Source organism: Podarcis tiliguerta (assembly GCF_965153285.1).
Source record: "Podarcis tiliguerta genome assembly, chromosome: 5".
Classification (NCBI taxonomy): domain Eukaryota; kingdom Metazoa; phylum Chordata; class Lepidosauria; order Squamata; family Lacertidae; genus Podarcis; species Podarcis tiliguerta.
This window is the reverse complement of record NC_139538.1, coordinates 47,949,228-47,962,181: the sequence shown is the minus strand read 5'-3', so window position 1 is coordinate 47,962,181 and position 12,954 is coordinate 47,949,228. Positions and strand designations below refer to the sequence as shown.

The window sequence follows — 12,954 nt, the reverse complement described above, 5'->3', positions numbered from 1 at the left end:
TCCTGACAACAGGCGTTGCCGGTTCTGGATTGGGTGTTACCTGTGGTAGAGGGGCTGCTATAGGGGTTTCCTCAGGAACAGATGGAGTCCCAGACATCTCAGGGTTCCCTACCTGTACCTCGTCATCATGAGGACTAGCAGACCCTGGTTCATTTGCTGAAGCCCCTGGTGACTGCACCTCTGGGCCATTTTCACTCTGGTCTTGCAGCTCTGCGTCGTTAGCCAGGGATGAATTATCTGACTCCTCCCTGCTGAGCGCCCGGCGCCTCAGCTGATCTATATGTCTCTTCCAAACTTGCCCATTTTCCAAGGTTACATAATAGGACACAGGTCCACTAGCCCGGGTGACCACACCAGCCACCCACCGCGAACCTCGTGAATAGTTCCTCACCCAGACCAGATCTTCAGGGGCGAGATACCTTGTTGTGTCAGTCTCAGCCTGGGGGGTTGCTCTTGAATTATGGTTTGGCATTTTATCCGGGTGGACATAATCCAGCACCGTTACCAGTCTTCTACCCAAGAGCAGCTCAGCTGGCGACTTGCCCGTCGCAGTACACGGCGTCGCATGCTGCAAAAATAACATTCGCGCGATGCGAGCTGACCAGTTACCCTCCATTAAGCGCGCAATGGATTCTTTGGCTGTTCTTACCATGCGCTCAGCCTGCCCATTGGAGGATGGGTGAAAGGGCGCGGATGTGACCCCTCTTATGAAGTTATCAGCCAAGAATGCCCTGAATTCTTGGGATACAAAAGCTGCCCCATTATCTGATACAATGGTCTCAGGTAACCCGTGGGTTGCAAACAGCTGCCTCAACACCTTGATTACGGCAGCTGATGCCATGCTAGGGACCATCGCCACTTCTAACCATTTGGAATATGCATCGACGACAACCAAAAAGACCTTCCCCTGGAATGGCCCAGCAAAATCTAAGTGCAGCCGGCTCCAGGGAGATCTGGACTGCTCCCACCAGTGAACTGGTGCTCTGGCCACTTCTGGCCGCACCTCTTGGCATGCCTTACATGTTCGTACCCATTGTTCTATGTTCTGGTCCATTCCAGGCCACCACACATAACATCGGGCTAGCGACTTCATCCTGACCATTCCCGGGTGTCCCATGTGAAGCGTCTCAAGCACCCTGTTTCTCAGTGGTGCTGGGATGATCACCCTATCTCCCCACAGGAGACAACCCTTATGCATGGACAACTCGTGCTGCCTTGTCGCATAAGGCCTGAATTTGTCTTCATGCGGACCACCTGGCCACCCCCTCCCCACCCAAGTGAGCACACGGGAGAGAACAGCATCTTTCCTCGTTTTCTCAGCTATATCAGTAGCCGTTACAGGAGCCCCCGGAAGTGTTTCCAGCATCATTATGTGCTCCGCTGGAGCGGGATCCTCATTGCTCCCGCCAGGAAGGGGCAATCGACTCAGCGCATCAGCGTGGCACAACCGTTTCCCCGGCACATGGGTCAAGGTGTACTGGAACCCGTTCAGGAATATAGACCAACGCAACATTCTGGGGGAGAGAATTTGTGGCGTTTGTTTGTTCGGGTTGAACAACCCTAACAGTGGTTTGTGGTCCGTTTCAATGGAGAAATGGCGACCGTACACATAATCATGGAACTTTTTGATTCCTGCCACAATTGCAAGCGCCTCTTTGTCAATTTGAGCATAGTTGCGCTCCGTGGGCGACAACGTACGGGAATAGAAAGAGATGGGCTTTTCCGACCCATCCAGTTCCCTATGACTCAGCACCGCCCCCAGGCCGTATTGAGAGGCATCACATGCCAGGACCAGCGGCTTTGACTCATCATAATGAGCAAGGACGCTCCCGCTACTCAGCATTCTTCGCAAGGAGTCAAAAGCCTTCTGCTGCCCCTGCCCCCATCGCCACACATTCTTTTTCTGCAACAGTCTATGTAATGGTTCAGCTACCGAAGCTTTATGGGGTAAGAACGAATGATAAAAGTTAATAAGTCCCAGGAATGACTGCAACTCCGTCTTGTTCTGTGGTCGTGGTGCCTCGATGATGGCCTTAATCTTAGCATCTGTGGGGTGGATGCCTGATGCATCAATTTTAAACCCCAAGAAATCCACAGCTGGCACCCCAAAACTGCATTTTTCCTTTTTCAGTTGCAACCCCACCTCCTTGAACTTGAGCAACACTGCACGGACACGCGCAACCAGTTCCTGTGGGTCTTTTCCAGCAATCAAAACGTCATCAAAAAATGGCAAGACCCCCGGCAGACCTCTTAACAGGCGTTCCATGAGCCCTTGAAAAATCCCTGGGGCCACACAAACTCCAAATTGTAATCTGTTAACTCTGAACGCCCCTTTATGTGTGACAATAGTCTGTGCTTCCGCTGATTGTGGGGTTACTGGCAGCTGTTGGTAGGCTTGTGCCAGGTCAATTTTGGCAAACACCTTGCCCCCAGCCAGTTTAGCCAACAGATGTGATACGACTGGAATGGGGTATGAGTTTCCCCTGAGTGCCTTATTGATAGTACATTTGTAATCTGCACAGATCCTGACTTCCCCATTTGCTTTAAGGGGCGTGACGATTGGAGTCTCCCACTTAGCAGAGTCCACGGGTGAGAGAACTCCCTGCTTGACCAATTTATCCAGCTCTGCTTCGATCTTGGGTTGCAGTGCAAATGGCACTCGCCTTGGTTTGAGTCGGATTGGGGCCACCCCAGGGTCCAACTCGAAGTCAACTGGGGGCCCTTTATAACAACCCAGTTTTCCATTAAAGAGACCAGCAAACTCTTTGCATAATGCCTCGCTCATCTCAGGGCAGGTTTGGATTGAATTAAGCCCTGATATACTCAGTCCCAGGGCGGGGAACCAGTCAGTGCCCAGGAGACTGGGGCGACTGCCCTTCGCAATCACCAGTTTGAGTACAGCCTGTTTGTCCCGGAACTGAACTCTCACGGCACACATTCCCATAACATGGATGCGGCCCGCTGAGTATGACTGCAAGGTTGCCGGGAAGGGCTCCAGAGGGGGCAACTTACCCCTGGGGAAGAATGTCCTCGCGGTCTGGTCCGACACGATAGTGAATCCAGATCCGGAGTCCACCTCCATGTCGCACTGCTGACCCTCAATCTTCACCTTGACGTGTGCCTTGCCTTGCGCTGGGAACTGCACGACCCTCCCGTTGATCTCCGTTACATAGTGGCAGTCCTTTAGAAAATGGGTTGCTGTGGGCGGTCTGCGATGCTCCAGTCTAGGTGTTCCTGTCGCTCCCAACGCCGCCGATCTACAGACCCTGGCGATGTGACCTGTCTTCCCGCACGTCCGGCACATAGCATCCCGGAAACGACAACTCTTCCGCTCATGGTTTCCGCCACAACCTGGACACCTGCCTCGGTGATCTTTGTGCACTGTGCAGGCCTGACGCACTGACTCGACCCCACGGACTGGGCTCTGGCTCGGAGTAGCCTCTAGCTCGTCCATGGCATGCGCAACTTCTATCTGTGGCTTAGGGGCCTTGCGACTGGCATCAAGCTCCTCTCTTTCATAATTCTCCGTGGCGGTGGCCTCCTTCAAGGCTGAAGCAAGGGTAACCTCTTCTTTAGCCACGATGCGTCTTCTGGCTTTCTTGCTGCTCAGACCACCGATAAACCGATCCAGGAGAGTCTCTTCCAGATTTTGGAAGTCGCAGTGCTGAGCGAGCTTCCGCAGTTCAGCTAGAAATGCAGATACAGACTCCCCAGCACGCTGCTGCCTCTCATGAAACTCCATCCGCCGGGCCATCTTGGTCTCAGTAGGCGCCAAATGGCTTGTTAGGCAGGCAAGAATATCTTTGAGAGATGTCTCACTTAGCTTCGCTGGAGCAAGCAATGCCTTGGCCAGCTTGAAGGTCTCAGGCCCACAGTAGCTCAGGAATGTGGCCCTTCTTTTGCTGGCATCGGTGATCCCTTGAGCCACTGCGAAGAACTCGAAGCGTTCGACGTAGTCTTCCCACGTGTGGGGCTCTGATGGCTGGAAGGGCTCCAATACCCTTGGACTCTCCATTGTCCTGTGGCAGGGTCGTCTTCTCAGCTGGCCAGTGAGTCTTGTTCTTAGCTGCAATCCGGACTCTGAGGCAGGGCTGCGTTTAACCGCTCCTCAGCATTCCGGATCCCACCTTCGTCGCCAGTTGTTGTGACGTGGGGTTTGTGATTTCAGCTCTCTTGACATAATCTGCTGGAGACAGTTCTCTAGTAACACTTCTTTATTACAGCAAACAAGACTGAAGACTGAGGAGGGGAAAGCTACATTTATAGGGACAGGGGACTAGCTAGAAAGGATACATTTTGGAGGGAACAATATCAGGCAATCACAGTCCTGCCTTTTGGAGGAAACCAATAAGACAGAGGATCCAAATACAGCAGTTTAAATGAACCAATAGTAGCTGTACCCCCTGAAACCAAAAGGCAGTTACTTTACCCTAATGCAAATATAGACAATAATAATACAGATATAAAATCCTTTGACTCAATACACAACACTTTTCACTCCAGTCATTCTACAGTAAACCTCCTTTCCCCCCCTGTAAGTGGTTGTGTTATTTACTTTTCCGTTTCGGAGAAATATTGTTCCTTCGGTCACGAAAAGCAATGACCTAACATCAGTGGCTGGTGCTTTCAACACTTCCACTACCCCCCCCCCCCCGCCAAATTCATTTCCCCACCCTATCCCCCTGCCTTTTGTATATGAAGTAGTGCGAGGTGACTCAGGCTGTCTTTTAGCTTCACAAAGAGCTTCTCCATGGAGTTACAGATGGAAGTTTTGCAAAGTGGCAAGCTACAGCTAGAGATTTAGTCGTTCCATGTGGGCTGGATTCAAACCGAGATCTCAGAAACTAAAAGAAAACAGAGCAGCACAGCCTCCATAGAATTCTGCCTAAGACATCTGTGCTGGAACACAGCTTTGTAATGAGAGGAACTGTACATTTTATTAACAAACAGTATGGGAAAAATCACAATTGCTTTTAAGATCATACCTCCTTAGGAGGACTGTAATTGGGAAAGCCTTGATGTTTTACTATTTGACTAGTTTAGAACCTTGGTGAATCACTGCAATAGCCATCATTTGGGCTTTAATGTGCATTTTATACTCTATATAAAACACCACTCCTTTTACAGCTTATCCTACAGCTAATATGGTAACTAGAAATTGCAGTAGTGAAGCTTGCACTGCATTTCCCATTCTACCCTTTGATCTTGACTTCCACTCCCTTTATTAGCTATGCATTTAATATGCTCCCCAAAATATTATGTAGCAAGAAAATGATAAAATGATAGGACTTACAAAGTGAGCCAATAGCAAGGAAATACAATCCAGAATACATGTCATTGACAGGCATTTTTAAAAACTGACAAAAAAGTAGTCCAGATATTCAGTAAAAGCCACTTTTTCCCCTCGAGTCTGCTAAAATTTAAAATGCATTATTGTCTATATCTAATTAACCACTTTAATTATAAGATCTATTAATAAACCTTGATTTTCCCTTTACAATTAGCCTTGTCACATATATTTCCATGATTGCTTTATATTACAACTTATAATTATATATTATAAAAAATATGCATACACACTCAGGAAAAAGTTTAGCTTTGTATTTATAGAATGTATGTCTTCTATGAAAGTTGAACCCTAGTCTGAAATGGCCAGGTAAGAAATCATGACATTCATATGCTTGTTTACCATGTTAAGTGTTTTTTTAAAAAATAGAACTGTACAATTACTATGGTCTATGGACTATTCCAGAGCTGAAATAAAACCCAAGTATGTGATTTAAGTATCCATATATTTCCTATTACCATACATCTCCCTTCCCTTCCTTTGCTATCTTTTTCCTTCCTTCCTTTCTCTCTCCATGAAAATTTTAACTGTAAGTTCCTCGGGGCAGAAGCCTGTCTTTTGCTTATGTTATTCTGCAAAGCACTATGTACACTGATGATGCTACATTAATAATAATAAGTTAGAAAAGGACGCAAGGACATGCTTGTTCGGGTGCATTTTATAGTGATACTTTCGTCATCACATCAAACCTTTATGCTGCAAGTTGTATAGCAATCAGGAATGAAAAGTGAATGATTGATCAAATAATCTTAATCTAATAAGAAAATATTTAGACCAAGAATTCCCCTGAATTTTGCTTGCACTACATTTGCTTGCGTTCTCTCCAAGTATGAGCATCAGCACTTGAAAGTGCCCCTTGTTTCTGACCTCTTTTGAATTAAACACATTTAGATTGTATCAACAGTGTCATCCACCAACCGCAAGACTAAACAAGCAGAGTTTGCTGTGTTCACTCTTTCGCTGCTAGGAAATCTGAGGTGTCACTACACAGCCACCTAAGAAAACTGGTTCCCTAGCAACGTTTACTATACCAAACCTCTAAGAGAAAGTAATTTGATTTTTTAAAACACAAATAATTGTGTAAGCATTTGCTGTACTATAAAATAAGACTGAGGGCAACCTTAAAAAAATATATATGCTAGTGGCTGTCAGGAAATGACCATCAGGTGCTTTTCATATCTGCTTAGACGTATTGCTGCCACTTCAGGTCATTTCATAGGGTGCAAGCAAAAGGAACTCTGATCTGCATTCTCTACAGCATATGCACAAATAAATAATAAATACTGAGACACGACTGAGTGTACATCTACCTGGCTTCTATTTTCAACATGCATGCAGTATTTTCATACTGTTTGGTATGCCGGCAGGTATACATACTGCTGTATTGCTGGTATCTGCTTCAAGAAGAGATTTCCCCCCACCCCTAACACTGTACCTTCTATAGTAATGCTGGGATATAAAGGTATTTACTCCATCAAAGATTGTGTGATGCAGATATCATTACAGGATCTGATTAGATCATGGTATTCTAATAGAGATCAAATAGTAGTTTTCCTTCTTTTTTCCAGTGTCTATAAATTATCCCCTTTCTCTGTGCTATCAAAGAATGTTAATTTTAAAGGTTTGATCTAGGGATTCCCATGTAAGTGTATAGTTATTATAGGAGGAAAAAGAAAAGAAAGAAAGAAAGAAAAAAGTAAAAAGAAAGAAAGAGAGTGCTGGAACATTTTTAAGCAGTGTAATCAATATCTTTTGCTTTGTACTTATTTCCCTGTAACAATGACCAAAAAGATCTACTTCAGATTTGGAAAACCAGCTTTAAAGGAAAAGCTAGACAACAAAAAGCAAGGAAGTACTCACCTCTTCACGTAATTTTATCAACTGCAACATGAACGCACAAAAAAAGATAAAAAGGAAAGAAATGGCAGGAAAGAAAGATCAGTTGTGTGACAGGATACAGAATTAACATTGACAATTTATCTGTTTACATGTTTAGCATTTAAAAATCACAGACAAACACATTAAAAGAACCTAAACATAGACTACATGCAGAGTTTTTTGAACGAATAAAGATCACTTTCTCACACTGTCACATTAAACAAAGAGAATAGTGTGAAATTCTCTTTTAAAGCACATCTAAGACACCATCATGAAATAAAGGGGAATGACTTCATAGAAGTCTATAATATAAAGGGGGAAAACAAGTTTACTATTCCTCACTTCTAAGATAGTACAGTTGAAGTGATTTTGTATATACGAGTTTTCAGAATGTTTTTCTATTTTTTAGTACTGACACCTGCCTTTTTATTTCTCTCATATATTATCTTGATCAGAATAACTATAGTAAGTGGCTACTGAGGCATCAGATAGATTGTGTATATCTTGCAAATGCCTGCTCTACTTTAACACAGCTACTTTTAAAAATAATAATATGCCTATGCAATTTAGTATAGCATATTATTACTTATGTTAAAAATGAATGGATGAACAAATTAACTAATGTAATGGTACAGAATTACTGTGCATAACATAATTTTGACTACACTATCTTTTACAGAATTTATCTCCCAAAGTTATTATCACTGCTAACCCTCCCCCCTTTTAGTTGCCTACTTTTACTAAAACTACAGTAGCAGGGATCCTTTCAACTGATCTAGTCAGTTATACTTCAAAATATTCTTCATTTAGAACATTAGCCACTTGTGCTGGGGTACAAAGAAGCAGACCTATTCATTTGCAACAAATACAGAAGGAATGATGGCCAGCTACTAAACAAGGGTGAATATTCTCTCATTGTGGCTACCTTATTTTGGCAATTAAGGTGGCCACTTTTGCACTGACCACGCCAATTTATGCACTAATTTTAAACAGATAACCTTTTTTTCTACAGTCAGGAAGTTTCCAATTAAAGAAGAAACGGAAGATGCCCCCTTAGGTGTCACTCTAAAACTAAAAGATGTACCGCTGCCAAACAAATCAAGAGATGGTGCTTCTGATCACTAGGAAAGCAAGCTGCTGCAGTTAATAGCTCTTTAGAAAAGAAGCTTTCCAAGGATCTGCTATCAAGTAAACACACAGGCATTCTCCATCCCCATCCCACCTGCCCTAAAATTTAAAGCCCTTTGCTAGGAATCGCTCTTTCATTTGCTTTCTTGCTTCCCCCTCACTTCTCGCAGCACTATTCCCACCCACCCCCCACCCCCTTGAGGTCACCATTCCTCAGCTGGCTGTGATACTTTAAGGGCCAAAGTTTAAAACTACTTTCCTGCAATAGAGACCATTTGGGGCATGACACTCTGCCACAGTCAATGAGAGTTTTAAAATGCTCCACATTTTGTTTTTTCAATAGGTCCCAAACAAAAAAAAAATGTTCTATCTTGTTTGTGCTGCATGGCTGAATTTAAGCTCTGCATAGAATTTGCAACTAAGCTAAGTAATGGCAGATTTTCTTTTTTAAATGATGACTGAAAGAAATTCATTCAAATTAACAAAAGATTTTCCCCCATTTAACAATGATGGCACTCGATGAAATTCTGCAACTGCTATTTTAAAAATGTGCTATATAAAGCTTGTCAAATTCAAACAGCATTAAAATGTGTGTAGCCACCATTTTAGGTTATGATAATCAGCATATTTTCTGAAACAAAGATTCTCCTTTTTTCCAATTTGATACAAGCGGTAATCTGTTCCTTTGTAGACTAAAAAAAAAAAATCTGGTTTACGCTGGTTTGAACCAGTGGAATCTCTTGTGGCTAAGCCTTCTGCTGTGAGTAGAATCAAAACTGCGTCGCAGAGTGTGTGCACGTCTGTGAGGCACGTCACGTGACATGGAGAACTACCGAATTCCCCCCCGCCCAAGAAGCTGATAACGCTACTGCCGTCTCTGCCCGCATACAGATAACGAATAAATGCTGAACTCTATTAAACGCCCTTTACACATTATCGTGGGTCGAACACACAATTTTCTGAACTTGTGATGACAGTCTATTTATTTTGCTATAAACTCTCGGCATGTAACGAACAGATTTGTGACTGGTAATGATCTGCTCTGCCAGGGCTATATGAAGTGATACAGACCTCCTTTAGATCTTGGGGAATTAAATTGACCAACTTCACCCCCTGGTCTGTTTCTGGAGTTTTGACACACTTTATGCACAGCAAGTCCAAATCTTGCATTATCAGAGCTTAGTTGTCAAAAATTAGGTAACCATATCACCACAAAATATTTATGTTCTATAGGTAGCATATATGCTGCCTTGATGTACTTTTTTTTTCATTTTAGACCAACTGGAAAAGTCTAATTAAGAATTTTCTCACATTAGCCCAACAAATCTAATTTCAGAAAGAAAACAGAGTTTCATATCAAATTGTGGAATTTGTAAATACCAAATGAATGCCCAATATATTTTTGCAAGCAAACAATTTATTAATGAATGATATGCTTCTTTTTCTGAACAAAAGACCCACCACCCTCTCCAGTAACCGCAAAATATTAAGTGGAAGGTACAACTTAGTACTGTATTGCTGCATTGAAGCAACTGGGCCTTTCAAGCGATTTGATGAATGCAGCCAGACATAATTACAAAGACTAGCAGAAAATACTAGAGTGCTTAAAATACTGCACTGTTTATATATATATTCTCATTCTATGGTGTGTAATGGACAACATTTAATTGTTTACTATAAATTAGTAAAGTGTGCTCCTGGAGGGAAAAGATAACCCAACTATGAACCATCCGGTTTTTCCCTCCTGCCTTTGCACTGCAAAATGTGCTACATCTGATTATGTTTCACTCGATTTAAATTGGAAGAAAATTAATCAACACAAAGCCAAGAAATTAACTAAATCCAGAATATAGTGAGCCCAAAGCCATTTATCCCTATCAAGGATGTTTCTTTTTACAGAGAAAAAGCACAGACTGGGGATAGCAGCTTTTACATACATTAATAGACCTATCTTGGGTCTGCCATTGTCTTAAAGTAGGCAACAAATCATGAAAATCATCTTAGACAATGTTGTCAACAGCACAGAACCAAAATGCCACAATATAGAATTTCAAATATTTCACATTCTTTATTGTTTCCAACTAAGAGTCGTTCGCAAATTATTTGATATCCAATTCTGTATACGTACTAGAATAACAAAGTTATACCAGTATAACTCTGAAACACCACTAGACAGAGTGAATCAACAGGTAACATATTCCTCACAATCACATATGCTTAAATGTATTACACACAGAGTTCACATTCTCAAAAACTGAATATGTTTAATATTACTGACACTGATCTAGAGCTCCCTGACTTTAGAAGTTTCTAGCTCTCTTGGCTAAGTCTCTATTCAGATATTTATCAGGTGGTGTGAAGAGGTCAATACTCCTACTTTGCCAAAACCCAAGACAGTTATTTTTATGCAGCATCTGCTTTTCAGTGATTTATGTATTGATTTATGTTACATTTGGGGATTAGAGTGGTGGACAAACCACTTTCATTTTTGCAATTTAACCTTAACCTGATTAAACGGTCAAACAGCAGCAAATGAATTTGACAGATCCACGACTTTTAATATATAAATCAAGGTGTTCTACACTAGTGTTACAGAAATGAATCTGAGCATTGGGCATATTGAAATTCTTCACACTTTACAAATATCCTTTGGGTGCTAAAGCTATAAGGCTTTCTAAATCTAGGCCCCAAAAGAGCTGAGTGATACAGATTGATAATTGTGCTTTCTCATTATGGATAGTCTTACTAGTAACATGAAACAAGAAATAAAGTATTATAGAACATTTGACCAATATCCCTGAGAGGGAAGACAACCAGGGCTTTTATTTAGCAGGAACTTGCCGGAACTCAATCCCAGCACCTCTCAGGTGGGCGCCATTGCCATTATAAGAGAACAAGGGATGCATTCATGGTTAGTTCCAGCACCTCTTTTTCTAGAAAAATAGCACCAAAAAAGACAAATCTGTCAATTTTGGCAAACTAGGGTATACGTATAATGTCAATATTTAGGAAAATGAAGAAACAATATTTTCTTGCGTTTATATTTTGACCAACGTTTGCCACAGAATGATATTTATTGAATTAATTTCAATTAGTTTCTTCCTCCTTTCATAAATACACAATCTACAAATATATCGCTGACATACGCAAAAAGTATCAGTCAGTAGTTTTCAACCTTAAAGGCTGAGAACAAAAGTAAAAAAACTATTCTACAAAATAATAAACTCTGTTTTAAACTAGAGTTTGTATCATAACTTTGCTTTCAAGGCTGGTGTCACATGTAATTTACTGTGCAATCTGAAAACAAGCAATAGAATTTGAATCCAGAAGCCTAAACCTCTTTTTTGAGGTTTGAACTTTGTCCATGGTATCTGAATGTCCAATGTTTTTTGTCTGAAAATGATACCCACTTTTGGAATATCTTTCAAACCTATGGGGAGTTTGGACAATACCCTTATTAAATAATTGCACATTAAGAAGCTGTAGGCTATATAGGCAGGACCACAATCTAGTCAACATTATATGCTTTATAATCCCAATGATTTCAATAGGAGAATGAAGCATAACTCTGTTACAATACAATGGAACTTAAAAGTTCTTAATTAGCAGTAGCTGGGTCCTTAATTAGGCTATATCCTAAGTGTATGAGCTAATTGTAATGTATTATGCAATATATGGCAAGTATAGAACTTCGCTCTCTAACACCACATGTTAAAAGAAACAATAATTTAATACATACAAATGTATTCAAGTATTACCAAGTTTTTAGAATTAGAAACATTATGAAAGGAAAGTTCAAATTGAAATCAGTAAGAAACTTTCTTTAATATTAGACTTTCTTCTAACTTCACACACCATTTCTTTGTTATTAGGCATTTAAAACTTAAATCTAATTCTGTCAAGTTTGAATTTAACTTCTTCATGTAGGAAGGTCTCAAAGTAGGCAAACCTGGGAACAGGTCTTAAAAAAAACTATAGCTAAAGCTTCATATAGATACAATAATGTGTTAAGCTGTGAAAATACTTGTTCTTTAATAATTGGGGGGGGGGGGGAATCCTACTAGGACATTGGTTACAGTGTAAAGAATACTGAACACAATAAGATTAATTAACAAGCATATAGTTCTTCCCTTAAAACACTAGTATTTTATACTGTATCTATTCAAATGGTATGCTTTTGAGCATAATTTGCAGTTTTACTCAAGAGAAGAATATCTGATTCAGAGAAGACAACCTACATAGAAACAGAGAAACTGTCAGATTCTGAAAGCTCATTTTCATTTGTTTTGCCTGCCAGTGTTGATTTAATTATGCTTCATTCTTATCAAAGCTGCATTATGTAATTTTTTATTCCTTTTACATGTGTTTGAGGTGAAGACCTTGGCTTTGTCGGCAAACACTGTGTTTCAAGTTATTCCTTAAGTACCAAATAATAAAGAAGAAGAGAAGAAAAGATTCCCCCCCCCTTTTTTTAAAAAAACGAAAAGATAGCAGACAGCGATCACAAGGTAAAGGGTTAAATTGTAAGATCTCCAAGAAACATTTTGAAGTTGATTAAGACCCCAGCTTTGCATTAAACAGTATCACTTCCACATGAGTTG

The 12,954-nt window shown here is 41.3% G+C and overlaps 1 protein-coding gene across 4 annotated transcripts in view; it reads right to left on the bottom strand.

Annotated features, from left to right (window-relative positions):
- The window catches only part of VTI1A (vesicle transport through interaction with t-SNAREs 1A), a 245,569-nt gene that overhangs the window by 188,775 nt on the left and 43,840 nt on the right, over positions 1-12,954 (bottom strand). For 2 of the 4 annotated variants that reach the window (XM_083441785.1, XM_083441787.1), the window contains exon 5: positions 7,208-7,228. The exons of the other annotated variants lie outside the window; for them this stretch is intronic. In XM_083441785.1, the coding sequence (XP_083297911.1) occupies positions 7,208-7,228 (21 nt within the window). The remainder of the gene's footprint in view (positions 1-7,207; positions 7,229-12,954) is intronic. 4 annotated transcript variants of the gene reach the window in all.